Below are 13,673 nucleotides of genomic sequence, written 5' to 3' on the forward strand. Positions count from 1 at the left end.
GGCCATAAAATGCAGGATAACCATGCTACAATCCACAGACCCAAAAAAATTAAGTAATAAGGAGAGCCAAAGGGAGGATATGTGAATCTCACTCAGAAGGTGAGACAAAATGGTCATCAGAGGTGGATGAAGAGAGAGAAGAGGGTGTGAGAGGATGTGAATAGGGTTATGGGAATGGCAATCAGATGTGGGGAAAGAGGGCAAGAGAGGGAATAAGAAGGGAAATCAGTGGGGGTCATCTTGAGACTAGCTGGAGACATAGGAGGGAGGGACTATGGAGAGTCTATAAGAATGACCCTAGCTGACATTTCTACCAATGAAGGATATAGACTGAAGTGGCCACCTCCTATAGCTGGGCAGGACCTCCAGGGAATGAGGGGGATATCAACCCAATCCACCCCAAATTTGTCCTGACTACAAGATGTTCAGGGATAAAGATGGAGCAGAGACTGAGGGAACAGCCAACCCTGACTGGCCAACCCATGGCCAACTACTAATGATAATCTGCTATGTTTGCAAACAGAAGCCTAGCATAACTGTCTCCTGAGATGTTTTATCCAGCAGTAGATAAAGGCAAATGCAAAGAACCACAGCTGAGCCCAGGGAGTCTGTGGGAAAGTTGGGGGATAGAATTGAGTGACCCAGAGGGGTCAAGGACACCACAAGAAGACCTACAGAGTCAACTAACCTTGGCCTATAGGGCTCACAGAAACTGAACCACCAATCTAAGAGCATGCAGGGGCTGGAGCTAGCCCCACCCCCAATTTGTAACAGATGTGCAGCTTGCTCTTCATGGGGAACAGGGGTGGGGCTGTCTCTGGCTCTGTTCCCTGCCATTGTATCACCTTCCCCTACCTGGATTGCCTGGTTGGGCCTCAGTAGGAGAGATGTTTAGTCCTGCTGGAACTAGGTGTCCCAGGGTGGGTGGTACTCAAGGAGGCTTCCCCTTCTCTACAGAGAAGGGGGGATCATTTGGGGAGGGACTTGGAGGAGAGGAGGGAGGGGGCTGTGATTGGGGTATAATGTGAATAAAATAATTATGGAAAGAAAAAAAGAAAAATTTATCCCAATCAATAAAATCATTGAGTTCATAAAATCAATGTTATTACATGTCACAAAGAAAATAGCTGGGCAGTGGTTGCGCACACCTTTAGTCCTAGCACTTGGGAGGCAGAGACAGGTGGATCTCCATGAGTCAAAGCCATCCTAGTCTACAGAGCTAGTTCCAAGACAGCCAATGCTACACAAAGACAAACCCTGTCTAGAAAAAAGAAAAAAACAACAAACAATCCCAGAAAGTGGTAATTATTAAATATTAAAACAAATAGATAACAGCTATTGTTTACATATAACACATATGTTTTTAAATCTAGGATTTGTATTTTCTAATAATGATCTAGAAAGTATAAACATGTATTTTTCATGTTTTATGGTATTTGTCAAGACTTAGTGGTTTTATTCCATTTTTTCTTCACAACTTTATTTTATTTAAAGGGGCAATAAAATTCTCTTTTTTGTGTATATGATCTGAGGCTTAGGCTTACTGCTCTGCAAATCAACTTTACTTTTTAAAATACTAATCTGAGCTACAAGTAGGGCTCTTGCCTGACAACATAAGGCCCTGGGTTTAGTTCCTGAATTGCAAAAAATACTTAATTTTCATGAGGTAAAAGATCATTAAGAAGCTATACATTGGCCTCATGTAGAATTTCAAAGTCCACATATTTACACACTCAACATAAAAAGATTTGGCCCATGGAAAGGTTTGACACTCTTAAGAGGTGTGGTCTTGTTGGAAAAAGTGAGTCACTGTGGGAGGTGGGCTTTGAGGTCCTATGCTCAAGCTCTGCCCAGTGTGGAAGAGATACTCTTCCTGGCTGCCTTCAGATCAAGATGTAGAATTGTGAGCTAATTCTCCAGCAACATGTCTGCCTGGACACTGCCATGCTTCCTGCCATGATGATAATAGACTGAACCTCTGAAATTGTAAGCCAGCCCCAATTAATGTTGTTCACTATAAAAATTACCATGTTCATGAAGTTTGTTCACAGCAATGAAACCCTAACAAAAACAGGCGGTATTTGAAAATTGCAACCATTGTAATATTGAACTCCTCAGTCCATCCTCCTCACCTTACTATTTCCTCTGGGTAACAATTGTTGATGCTGTTGATGTATTCCTGCAGGAGAGAGCCTGGTTCTGCCTTTATCTCCTGAACCTTTTTAAGTCCACCACTAGTCACGAAAAGCCGCCGGGCTTTGCTGTCATGTGGCAGCACCTTGAAGAGAAAGCACACAAAACAACATTTCTTCTTTCCCAAGTTAGAGTTTTACTACCGAAAATAATTTAGCATAGAATTTATTCTCAGTGTATCTATAACATAGTAGGCCAAATTTGCTGCTAATTGTAAGTAAAATACACTCTTTTGAAAAGTATATTAGCTTTTTCATTTTGCAAAAATGTAATAAGGCACTGAACATGAGCAAAGTTAATATTACTCACTCCTGGGTGAAGCCTACTTACAGCCACTCCTCTGAGGTCTCTCCACCCTCTAAAAAAATAAAAGCAAGGTCTCTTCTATTCATCTCTTAAATACCTAAATATCTTACTCCTTGCCAGGCCACTCTTCAATTGAAGCTGTGTTTCAGTAATGAAGAGCATAAATGCTGGGCACTGCTTGTCTTTGCACTGGGCTCCTTCTCTCTGGAATGCCTTTTCACCACTCAGAACTGTCCCCATTGGCCTGGGGGGCTCCTATTCATTGTTTGCAGCCTTAACTTTAAGAAGATTCTGACTGGATAAATTAGCAGACACATGTGACCTCAGCACACAGTCCAGAGGAGCAAAAGCCAGGATGACTAGGAATTTGAGTCCAGCTGAGGATACACAGTGACTCCTAATCTAAAAAAAAAAAAATCCAAGGTCTAGAGGATAGAGTTCAGGAGCAGAGCAAGTCCCAGACTGGGATGGAGGGAGGGAGAGAGAAAGCGAGGGAGGGAAGGAGGGGGGGAAGGAGGGGGGGAAGGAGGGGGGGAAGGAGGGGGGGGAAGGAGGGGGGGAAGGAGGGGGGAAGGAAGGAAGGAAGGAAGGAAGGAAGGAAGGAAGGAAGGAAGGAAGGAAGGAAGGAAGGAAGGAAGGAAGGAAGGAGGAGCCTTTAAGGAACTATCCCATCTGCTGGTAGCAAACATTGTCAAAGACACATATATAAGACATGTTATATTATGAGATAGCATCTTCAGTTCCCTTGACTTTGGTGGTCTAACTTCCACATATTGTACTTTTTTTTTCTATTCTCTAATTTTTCTCATGTATTTGATCATGTTTCCTCTTCCTCACCCCTGCCAGATATTCCATATCTCCCTAACCTATCCCTTTCTCTCCTCTCTCTCTCTCTCTCTCTCTCTCTCTCTCTCTCTCTCTCTCTCTCTCTCTCTCTCTTCCTCTGCCTATATGCATGTGTGTGCACGTGTCCGTGTGTGTGGGTGTTTAACACAAAAACACATAATGACTTTTATTTGCTTAGTATGAACCTTCAACATTGGAGGTCAGTGTTACTTGAATGAGCACTATGTTCAACAAGTTCAGTAAGAGCAGCATGTCTTTCTTATTGACCTAAAGATTTAGACTATAAGGTTCCTTCCAGTCAGCACCAGAGCTAGACCACCTTGGGCCTGAACTTGGCAAGCAGTCCCATGATCTCCAGAGGACTCTGCACCCCACAGGCACCCTAGCACACCTTGGATTTTAGGATCACTGATGAGTGGGGCACAACATCTGTTCCAACAGAACAGGGGGTGTCTGGGGACAGCAGGAGCACAGACACAGGAACCCTGCCTGACCAGTGGCTAAGGTCATCTCTGGTCTAACTTGGTTTCAAATTCAGCAGACAGCCAAACAGTCCCCATAGGAGGTACCACTTCCAGGTGCTCTAACAAACCCAGGATCACAGAATCTCAGGATCACAGGAGCTTAGTCACACCAGGATCTCAGGGTCTCAGAGAAAGCTTGACTGACAAGAACTATAACACACCCAGATCTCAACATCACAGGATCCCAGAATCATAGGATCACAAAGAAAGCTGGACTCTGAGAAGTTCTGATTCAACTGAGATTACAGGAAGGACAGGCTCCAATTAGATATATCAAGCACAGGGAGCACTTGAGATAATGAAATGGCGGGAGACAAGCATAGGAACAGAAGCAATAGAAACAAAGGTTACTTGGCATCATCAGAACCCAACTCTCCCACCATAACAAGTCATGGATACACCATCTCACCAGAAAAGCAAGATATGGATCTAAAGTCACTTCTCATGGAGATAATGGAGGAATATAAGAAGGACATAAATAACTTCCTTAAAGAAATACAGAAGAACACATCCAAACAGGTGAAAGAATAGAACAAAACCATCCAGGATCTAAAAATGGAAGTAAAAACAATAAAGCTATCACAAAGGGAGACAACTCTGGAAATAGAAAACCTAGGAAAGAAGGCAGGAACCATAGATGCAAGCATCACCAACAGAATACAATAGATAGAAGAGAGAATCTCAGGTGAAGAAGATACCATAGAAAACATTGACACAACAATCAAAGAAAATGTAAAATGTAAAAATATCCTAACCCAAACATCCAGGAAATGCAGGACACAATGAGAAGACCAAACCTAAGGATAATAGGTATAGAAGAGAGAGGAGATACCCAACTTAAAGGGCCAGTAAATATCTTCAACAAAATTATAGAAGAAAACTTCCCAAACCTAAAGAAAGAGATACCCATAAACATACAAAAAGAATGAAAAAAAAAAACCAAAGAATTAGAATGTAGCTGGGGTTACAGTTCAAGGGTAGAGCATATGTCTAGCATATATAAAGCCTTGGGTACTACACAGAGCACAAAACAATAACTTCTAATCCCACACAAAACCACTGTGGCTGGTGACTGACATGGGCTCTTTTGCTGTGTCAAATATATAAAGCACAGTCTCTGTAGTTCTCAGGAGCCAAACACTGGATCTGACACACAGTGGCCATCATGGGGTCCTTCCTCAGCAGCTGCCACCCCACGTTTCTCAGCTTAACATTTCTATCACACTTTCATTTACATGCTCTATATGAACATGCAATTATCTAAGGAACTATCTAAGAAACAATCATATTTCTTAATTTTTAACTAAATCTATGAATATGCAGGACTAGAGAGATGGCCCAGCACTTAAGAGCACTGATTCTTACAGAGGATTCAGTTCCCAGACCCACATGGTGGCTCACAACCGTCCATAACTCCAGCTCCGAGCAACCTGTGCCCTCTTCTACCTTCACACGGTGCTCAGACACATATGTCAGCAAATGCTCACACACAAAAAAAATTTAAACTGAAACATTTTAAACAAATGAATATGACTAAATGACTGTCAGAATCTGTAATAAAGGGCATAGTTTCTGAAAAATATTTCAGGGTCTCAGAATTTTCTTTTTTCGTTTTTTCTTTCCTTCTTTCCTTCTTTCCTTCTTTCCTACTTTCTTTCTTTCTTTCTTTCTGTTTAATAAAGATCTTTCCTGTGGTCCTAGATGTCTGAGCTTAAAGGACACCGAGAAAGATGAATAGATACTAATCAATACAAAGTAGCAGTGGTAGGGGAGGAGAATCACCTCTTTAAATTTTTGTATCATTGGTTTATTATTATTATTATTATTATTATTATTATTATTACTGTGCATAAATGAGGACATGTGCAGCTCACAGCACACATGTGGAAGCAGAGAACAATTTTTCAGGTTCTCTCCCTCCACCATGGGCTCCAGGGATGCAATTCAGGTTACCAACTTGTATGGCAAGTACTTTTACCTAGTGAGCCATCTCGCCAGCTCACTTGTAATGCTTTATGTATTGACATACTAGGAACTTCCTGAGAATAATTTTAAAAAGCAGGAAGACTTAGCATTGTCTGTGGGTTTTAACCTATGTGTCTGTGTTAATGCATATGGACAGGAATGGAGAATTAAGTAGTAAAGCCCACAGCCCCACTTACAGAAGCAAATGGGAAAGCAACAAATTGACAGGTGAATTCTTTCCTTACCTTACTGAACTGCCCAACAACATGTTTCAGGATATTGGGAGGTGCGTCGTACAGGAACGGCTCAAGGGCTGGGAGGTAGGTGCATTTCTGAAGGATATTCTTTATGGCTTTTTTACTCTATTGAAATACAAAGCAAAATGCATATAAAATACTAACATTTCGTAGCCTATATTCCTAGATTTGGAAATAAAACTAGTTTGGTTATTATGATGTTTTGTACATGCTTGGTCCAGGGGGTAGCACTATTATGAGGTATAACTTTGTTGGAGTAGATGTGTCACTGTGGGAGTGGAATTTAATACCTTTTATTCTAGCTGCCTAGAAGTCAGTTTCTGCTAGCTCCCTTCGGAACATGTGGTGGAACTCTCAGCTCCTCCACCCCCATGTAAGCCTAGATGCTTCCATGCTCCTGCCTTGATGATAATGGACTGAACCTTTGAAACTGGAAGCCAGTCCCAATTAAATGTTGTCCTTATAAAAGTTGCTGTAGTCATGGTTTCTGTTCACAGCAATAAAACCCTAAGACACTGATCTAACCTGTATTTGTTGCATTCTTAAAAACAGTTGTACAAAAAAAAAACTATTTTAACTAGCTTTTATCATAGAATAGCTTCCTGCTAAATCTTAAAACATTAAGTAAATTGTTAAGTTCTTAAAATATCTGTGAAAAAATTAAAATTATAAAGCATAAAGTTAGAGGCTATAAATTATCATATATTACATAATTATATAGATAACACACTATATTGTATAAAGTTTGTAGATATGAAAATAGATAACTAAAATATTCTATTTCTTCTAACCAATAAATCTAAGAAAATACCTATTATACAGTAGCATTTTCAGATCGATATGCACTCAGAAGTATCTATTGCATGTATATTTCCATGTGCATTTGCAGAGACGCTGCTGTGGCCCAGGTAGAAATTTCCTCCTTCTCAAGTTGAAGCAGAAGAGATTTACTGAACTCTCAACCAGGGAGTGTATCACCCACCAGCCAAAGGGCATGCACTGCCTGTCCCCAGGACACCTTGCATGTCCCCATACCATCTAGCATGTCCCCATGTCACCTTGTATATACCCACGCTGTCTTGCATGTACCCATGCTGCCTTCCATTCAGCACTGTTCCTGCTTTCAAAACAACATCATGCAATGCTACCCTTAACAACAATGTGAGAGAAGGAGCCTGTTGTGATTGTGGCATGCTGCAGTTATTTCTGAAACTGATGAATTTGTTTCTCTTCCATTCTAGAATGCTGCACAGCTGTGCATAGCTGTTTTCTGAAAACTTCATACTTCATGCTGCAATACATCTATGTGTCCTAGGAAACTGTTCTGCTTATGTGTTCTTTCTCTGAGGCCTTCTAATTTTGTTACTGGATGTTTATAAATGCTCTTGAAATGAAGGACCACTTTACATTGCAAATTTTGGAAGTATATTTTGCAAAACTTTTATCATTATGTGTAGTAGCAGTAAACATTTTCTTGAATTTTAAACTTTTCTTTAGATACTCAAATGGAACAGGCATGCATATCCTTTTATCATTTGACACAGTTTGCCCCTAATACTATTTCATATATTAAATAAGATTTAAGAAATTCAATCTAATCTTTCTTCTATACATTTTATAAGCTTAAAACAAACTCATTTTTATACACAGCTTATTATATTACTGTCATAATATAATACATTTGAGTGAGATATTTCTGCCATAGTATCAGACATTTGAATACATGTTTCCCAGTTAGTGGTGATGTTTGGGGAGGCTTAGAACACATGATCTCAATGTAGGAAGTACAGTAGTGGTGGCAGGACAGGGAGGGGTATTATAGGCTCACAATACTTCCATTTTTCTTTATCTTTCATGCCTCCCTGTCATGATGGACTCATCCATCTGGAACTATAAGCCAAAATATATTCTTTCTTTTATAATTTTACATTGTCATAATATTTTATTATAGCAACAGAAAAATATCTAATCCCACTATGCCTTCTCCAAAAATGGGCCATATGCTCAGTCGCAAAGCAAGCCTCAACAGCTACAAGAAAATTGAAACAAATATCTTATCAGACCATCATAGATTAAAGCTAGACTTCAACAACAGAAACACCAGAAAGCCTACAAAGTTATGGAAACTGAGCAGCTCTCTTCTCAAAATTAAATTAAAGATGTTCTAGAATTCAAGGATAATGAATACACAACATACCCAAATGTATGACACACAAAGAAAGAAGTGCTAAGAGGAACGTTCGTAGTACTAAATGCTATCATAAAGAAATTGGAGAGTCCCCATACAGCAATTTAAGAGCATACCTCAGAGCTCTGAAAATATACCCAAGAGGAGTAGACAATAATAAATAATCAAACTCCAGGCTAAAATCAATCAATTAGAAACAAAGAGGATAATATAAAGAATCAATGAAACAAAAAGTTTTTTTAAGAAAATTAATAATATAGACAAACCCTTAATCAAACTAACTAAAAGGCAGAGAGACAATGTCCAAATCAGCAAAAATTAGAAATGAAAAGAGGGACATAACAGACACTGAGGAAATCCCAAGAATCATTAGCTCTTTCTTCAAAAGCCTGTACTCCACAAAATTTAGAAAGGTTGAAGAAGGTATCAGAGGATGGAAAGATTTCCCATGTTCATGGAGTGGTAGAAAAAACACAATGAAAATGGCCATCCTGCCAAAAGCAATTTATAGATTCAATGCAATTTCCATCAAAATTCTAATACAATTCTTTACAGACCTTGGAAAAATGACACTCAACTTCATGTGGAAAAATAAAATGTACAGGATACCTAAAGCAATTCTGTATAATAAAAGAACTTCTACAGGAATTACCATCCCTGATTTCAAGTTCTACTACAGAGCAATGGTAATAAAAACCACCTGGTACTGGCATAAAAACAAATAGGTTGACTAATAGAATCAAATCATGGAACCAGAACCAAATCCAAACTCTATGGACACTTGATTTTTGACAAAGAAACTAAACTACACAAAGGAGAAATGAAAGCATCTTTAACAAATGGTGCTGGTCTAATTGGATTTCTACATGTAGAAAAATGAAAATAGATCTATATTTATCACCCTGCAAAAAACTCAAGTCCAAGTGGATCAAAGACCTCAACATACTACCAGATACACTAATTCTCATAGAAGAGAAAGTGGATATACCCTTAAATGCATTGGGAAAGGAGATATTTCCCTGAACCAATAGCTTAGGCACTAAGATCAACAATTAATAAATGGGACCTCATGAAACTGAAAATCTTCTGTAAGGCAAGGAACAATGTTATTCGGACAAAACAGAATAGGAGTCAAATGTTACTGACTTAACATTTGATAGAAGGCTAATACCCAAAATATATTAAGAAATCAAGAGAGTGGACCCTAGGCTCTGGATCTTCACCCACTCTGCCCACACCCAGAGGCACCCTAACGCCAAGGAGCTCTGACACACCCAGAATCTTAGGATCACAGAGACATCTGGACTCCCAGGAGTTCTGATATAACCAGGATCAAAGGCTCACAGGAGGGACAGGCTCCAGTCAGAGACAACAAGACTAGTTAGCACTAGAGATAACCAGATGGTGAGAGGCAAGCCCAAGAACATAAGCAACAGAAATCAATGCTACTTTGGCAACATCAGAACCCAGTTCTCCCACCACAGGAAGCCCTGGATACCTCAACACACCTGAAATGCAAGATTCAGACCTAAAATCCCATCTCATGATAATGATAGAGGACTTTAAGAAGGACATAAATAACTCCCTTAATGAAATATAGGAGAACACAGGTAAACAAATAGAAGTCCTTAAATAGGAAACACATAAATCTCTTAAAGAAATACAGAAAAACACAACCAAACAGGTGAAGGATCTGAACAAAAACTGTCCAGGATTTAAAATTGGAAATAGAAACATTAAAGAAAACACAAGGGAGACAACCCTGGAGATGGAAAACCTAGGAAAGAGATCCAGAGTCATAGATGCAAACATCACCAACAGAATATAAGAGATAAAAGAGAAAATCTCAGGTCCAGAAGATACCATAGAAAACATTAACAACAACAGTTAAAGAAAATGCAAAAAGCAAAAGGCTCCTAACCCAAACATCCAGGAAATCCAGGACACAATGAGAAGACAAAACCTTAAGGATAATAAGTATAGAAGAGAGAGAAGATTCCCAAATCAAAGAGCCAGTAAACATCTTCAACAAAATTATAGAAGAAAACTTCCCTAACCTAAAGAAAGAGATACCCATAAACATACAAAAAGCCTACAGAACACCAAATAGACTGGACCAGAAAAGAAATTCCTCCCATCACATAATAATCAAAACACCAAATACATTAAATAAAGACTATTAAAAGCAAGTAACATATAAAGGCAGACCTATCAAAATTACATTAGACTTCCCAACAGAGACTATAAAAGCCAGAAGATCTTGGACATATGTCATACAAACCCTAAGAGAACAAAAATGCCAGCCCAGTCTATTATACCCAGCAAAACTCTCAGTTACTATAGCTGGAGAAAGCAAGATATTCAGTGGGGAAAAAAAAAAAACAAATTTAAACAATATCTTTCCACAAACCAGCCCTACAAAGGATAATAGAAGGAAAACTCTAACACAAGGAGGCAAACTATACCCAAGAAAGAGCAAGAAATTAATCTTCTCACAACAAATTCAAAAGAAGAAAACCACACAAACATAATTTCACCTGTAACAACCAACAATCATAGGTTCTTCATATCTCTCAAGATCAATGGACTCAATTCTCCAATAAAAAGGCATAGGCTAAAAGAATGCATATGTAATCAGGACCAAGAATTTTGCTGCATACAGGAAACATACTTCAGTGACAAAAATAGACACTACCTCAGAATAAAAGGCTGGAAATTTTTTTTTCAAGCAAACGGTCCCAAGAAACAAGCTGGAGTAGCCATTCTAACACCCAATAAAATAGACTTTCAACCAAAAGTTATCAAAAGAGATGGGGAAGGACACTTCATACTCATCCAATTCTGAAAATATATGACCCAAACACAAGGGTGCCCACATTTGTAAAAGAAACGTTAATAAAGCTCAAATTACACATTGAACATCACACAATAATAGTGGGAGACTTCAACATCCCACTCTCATCAATGGACAGATCATAGAAACAGAAACTAAACACAGACACAGTGAAACTAACAGAAGTTATGAACCAAATGAATTTAACAGATATCTATAGAACCTTTCACCCTAAAAACAAAAGAATAGACTTTGTTCTTAGCACTTCATGGTACCTAATCCAAAACTGACCATATAAATGGACACAAAACAAGTCTCAACAGATACAAGAAGATTGAATTCGTCCCATGCATTCTATTAGATCATCAGGGACTAAGTCTGGTCTTTAATTAAAAAAAAAAAAAACCACATACACATGGAAGCTGAACAACTCTACTCAATGATACCTTGCTCAGGGAAGAAATTAAAGACTTTTTAGAATTTAACAAAAATGAAGGCACGCCATACCCAGACTTATGGGACACAATGAAAACAGCACTAAGAGGAAAATTGATAGCACTGTGTGTCTTCATAAAAAACTAATAGAGATCCTACACTAGCAACTTAACAGTACATCTGAAAGCTCTAGGGAAAAAAAAGAAGCAAACACACCCAAGAGGAGTAGACTACAGGAAATAATCAAACTCAGGGTTGAAATCAACCAATTAGAAACAAAGAGAACTATACAAAGAATCAAAAAAAACCTAAGAGCTAGTTCTTTGAAAAAAATCTACAAGATAGATAAACACTTAAACAAACTAAAGGGCATAGAGACAGTACCCAAATTAACAAATTTGGAAATGAAAAGGAAGACATAACAACAGAAACAGGAAATTCAAAAATTATCAAATTCTGCTACAAAAGCATATACTCAAAAAAAAAAAAACCTGGAAAATCTAGATGAAATGGATGATTTTCTAAACAAATACCATGTTCCAAAGTTAAATTGGGACCAGATAAACTATACAGTCCAATAACTGCTGCAGAAATAGAAGCAGTCATTAAAATCTCCTAACCAAAATGAGTCCAGGGCCAGATGGTTTTAGTGCAGAATTCTATCAGACTTTCAAGGAAGACCTAATACCAACACTTCTCAAACTATTCCTCAAAATAGAAAAAGAAGGAGCACTATCTAATTCATTCTATGAAGCCACAGTTACACTGACACCTAAGCCACACATACACCCAACAAAGAAAGAGAACTTCAGGCCAATTTCGCTTATGAATATCGATGCGAAAATAGGCAATAAAATTTTCCCAAATCGAATCCAAGAATACAACGAAATTATCATTCACCATGATCAATAGGCTTCAATCCAGGGATGAGGGAATAGTTCATTATATGGAAATCCATCAATGTGATCCACTATAAAAACAAACTCAAAGAAAAAAAATCATATGATCATCTCACTAGATACTGAAAAAGCCTTTGACAGAATACAACACTCCTTCATGTTATAAATCTTAGAAAGATCAGGAATTCAAGGCTCATACCTAAACATAATAGAAACAATATACAGCAAACCAACAGCCAACATCAAATTAAACAGAGAGAAACTTAAAGCAATCCCACTAAAATCAGGGACTAGACAAGGCTGCCCACTTTCTCCCTATCCATTCAATATAGTACTCAAAGTTCTACCCAGAGCAATTTGACAACAAAAGGAGATCAAAAGGATACAAATTGGAAAGGAGGAAGTCAAGATATCACCATTTGCAGATGATATGATAGTATACATAAGCAACCCCAAAAATTCTACCTGAAAACTCCTACACCTGATAAACAACTTCAGCAAAGTGGCTGGATATAAAAAGTAACTCAAACAAATCAATAGCTTTCCTTTACACAAAGGATATGTGGGCCCAAAAGAAAAGAAATTAGGTCAATAACACCCTTCACAATACTTACAAATAATATAAAATATCTTGATGTAACTCTAACCAGACAGAATTGTACAAGAACCTCAAGTCTCTGAAGAAAGAAATTAAAGAAGACTCAGACTATGGAAAGATCTCCCATGCTCATGGATCGACAGGATTAACATAGTAAAAATGGCCATCTTACCAAAAGCAATCTACAGCTTTAATGCAATCCCCATCATAAGTCCAACCCAATTCTTTATAGAGATATGAAGAGCAATTCTCAACAATAAAACAAAAACAGAAATAGCAAAAAAACAGGATAGCAAAAATAATTCTCAACAATAAGTAAACTTCTGGGGAAATCACCATCCCTGACCTCAAGATGTGCTACAGAGCAACAGTGATTAAAAACTGCATTGGTAAAGGGACCAACAGGTAGATCAATGGAATAGAATTGAAGACCAGAAATAAACCACACACCTATGATTCCTTGATCTGTGACAAAGAAGCCAAAACCATAGAGTGAAATAAAGAAAGCATTTTCAAAAAGTGGTACTAATTGGAGGTCTGCATACAGAAGAATGCAAATTGATGCATTTTTATCTTCTTGTACAAAGCTCAAGTCCAAGTAGATAAAGGACCTTCACATAAAACCAGAT

At 38.2% G+C, this 13,673-nt stretch overlaps 1 protein-coding gene across 2 annotated transcripts in view; it reads right to left on the reverse strand.

Annotated features, from left to right (window-relative positions):
• Positions 1-13,673, reverse strand: part of Spag6l (sperm associated antigen 6-like) — a 76,348-nt gene that overhangs the window by 7,874 nt on the left and 54,801 nt on the right. For both annotated transcript variants that reach the window (NM_015773.2, XM_017317063.2), the window contains 2 exons: positions 6,080-6,196; positions 2,133-2,278 (listed from right to left, as the gene is read on the reverse strand). In NM_015773.2, the coding sequence (NP_056588.1) occupies positions 2,133-2,278; positions 6,080-6,196 (263 nt within the window). The remainder of the gene's footprint in view (positions 1-2,132; positions 2,279-6,079; positions 6,197-13,673) is intronic.

The sequence above is a fragment of the Mus musculus genome, chromosome 16 (assembly GCF_000001635.26).
Source record: "Mus musculus strain C57BL/6J chromosome 16, GRCm38.p6 C57BL/6J".
Lineage (NCBI taxonomy): Eukaryota > Metazoa > Chordata > Mammalia > Rodentia > Muridae > Mus > Mus musculus.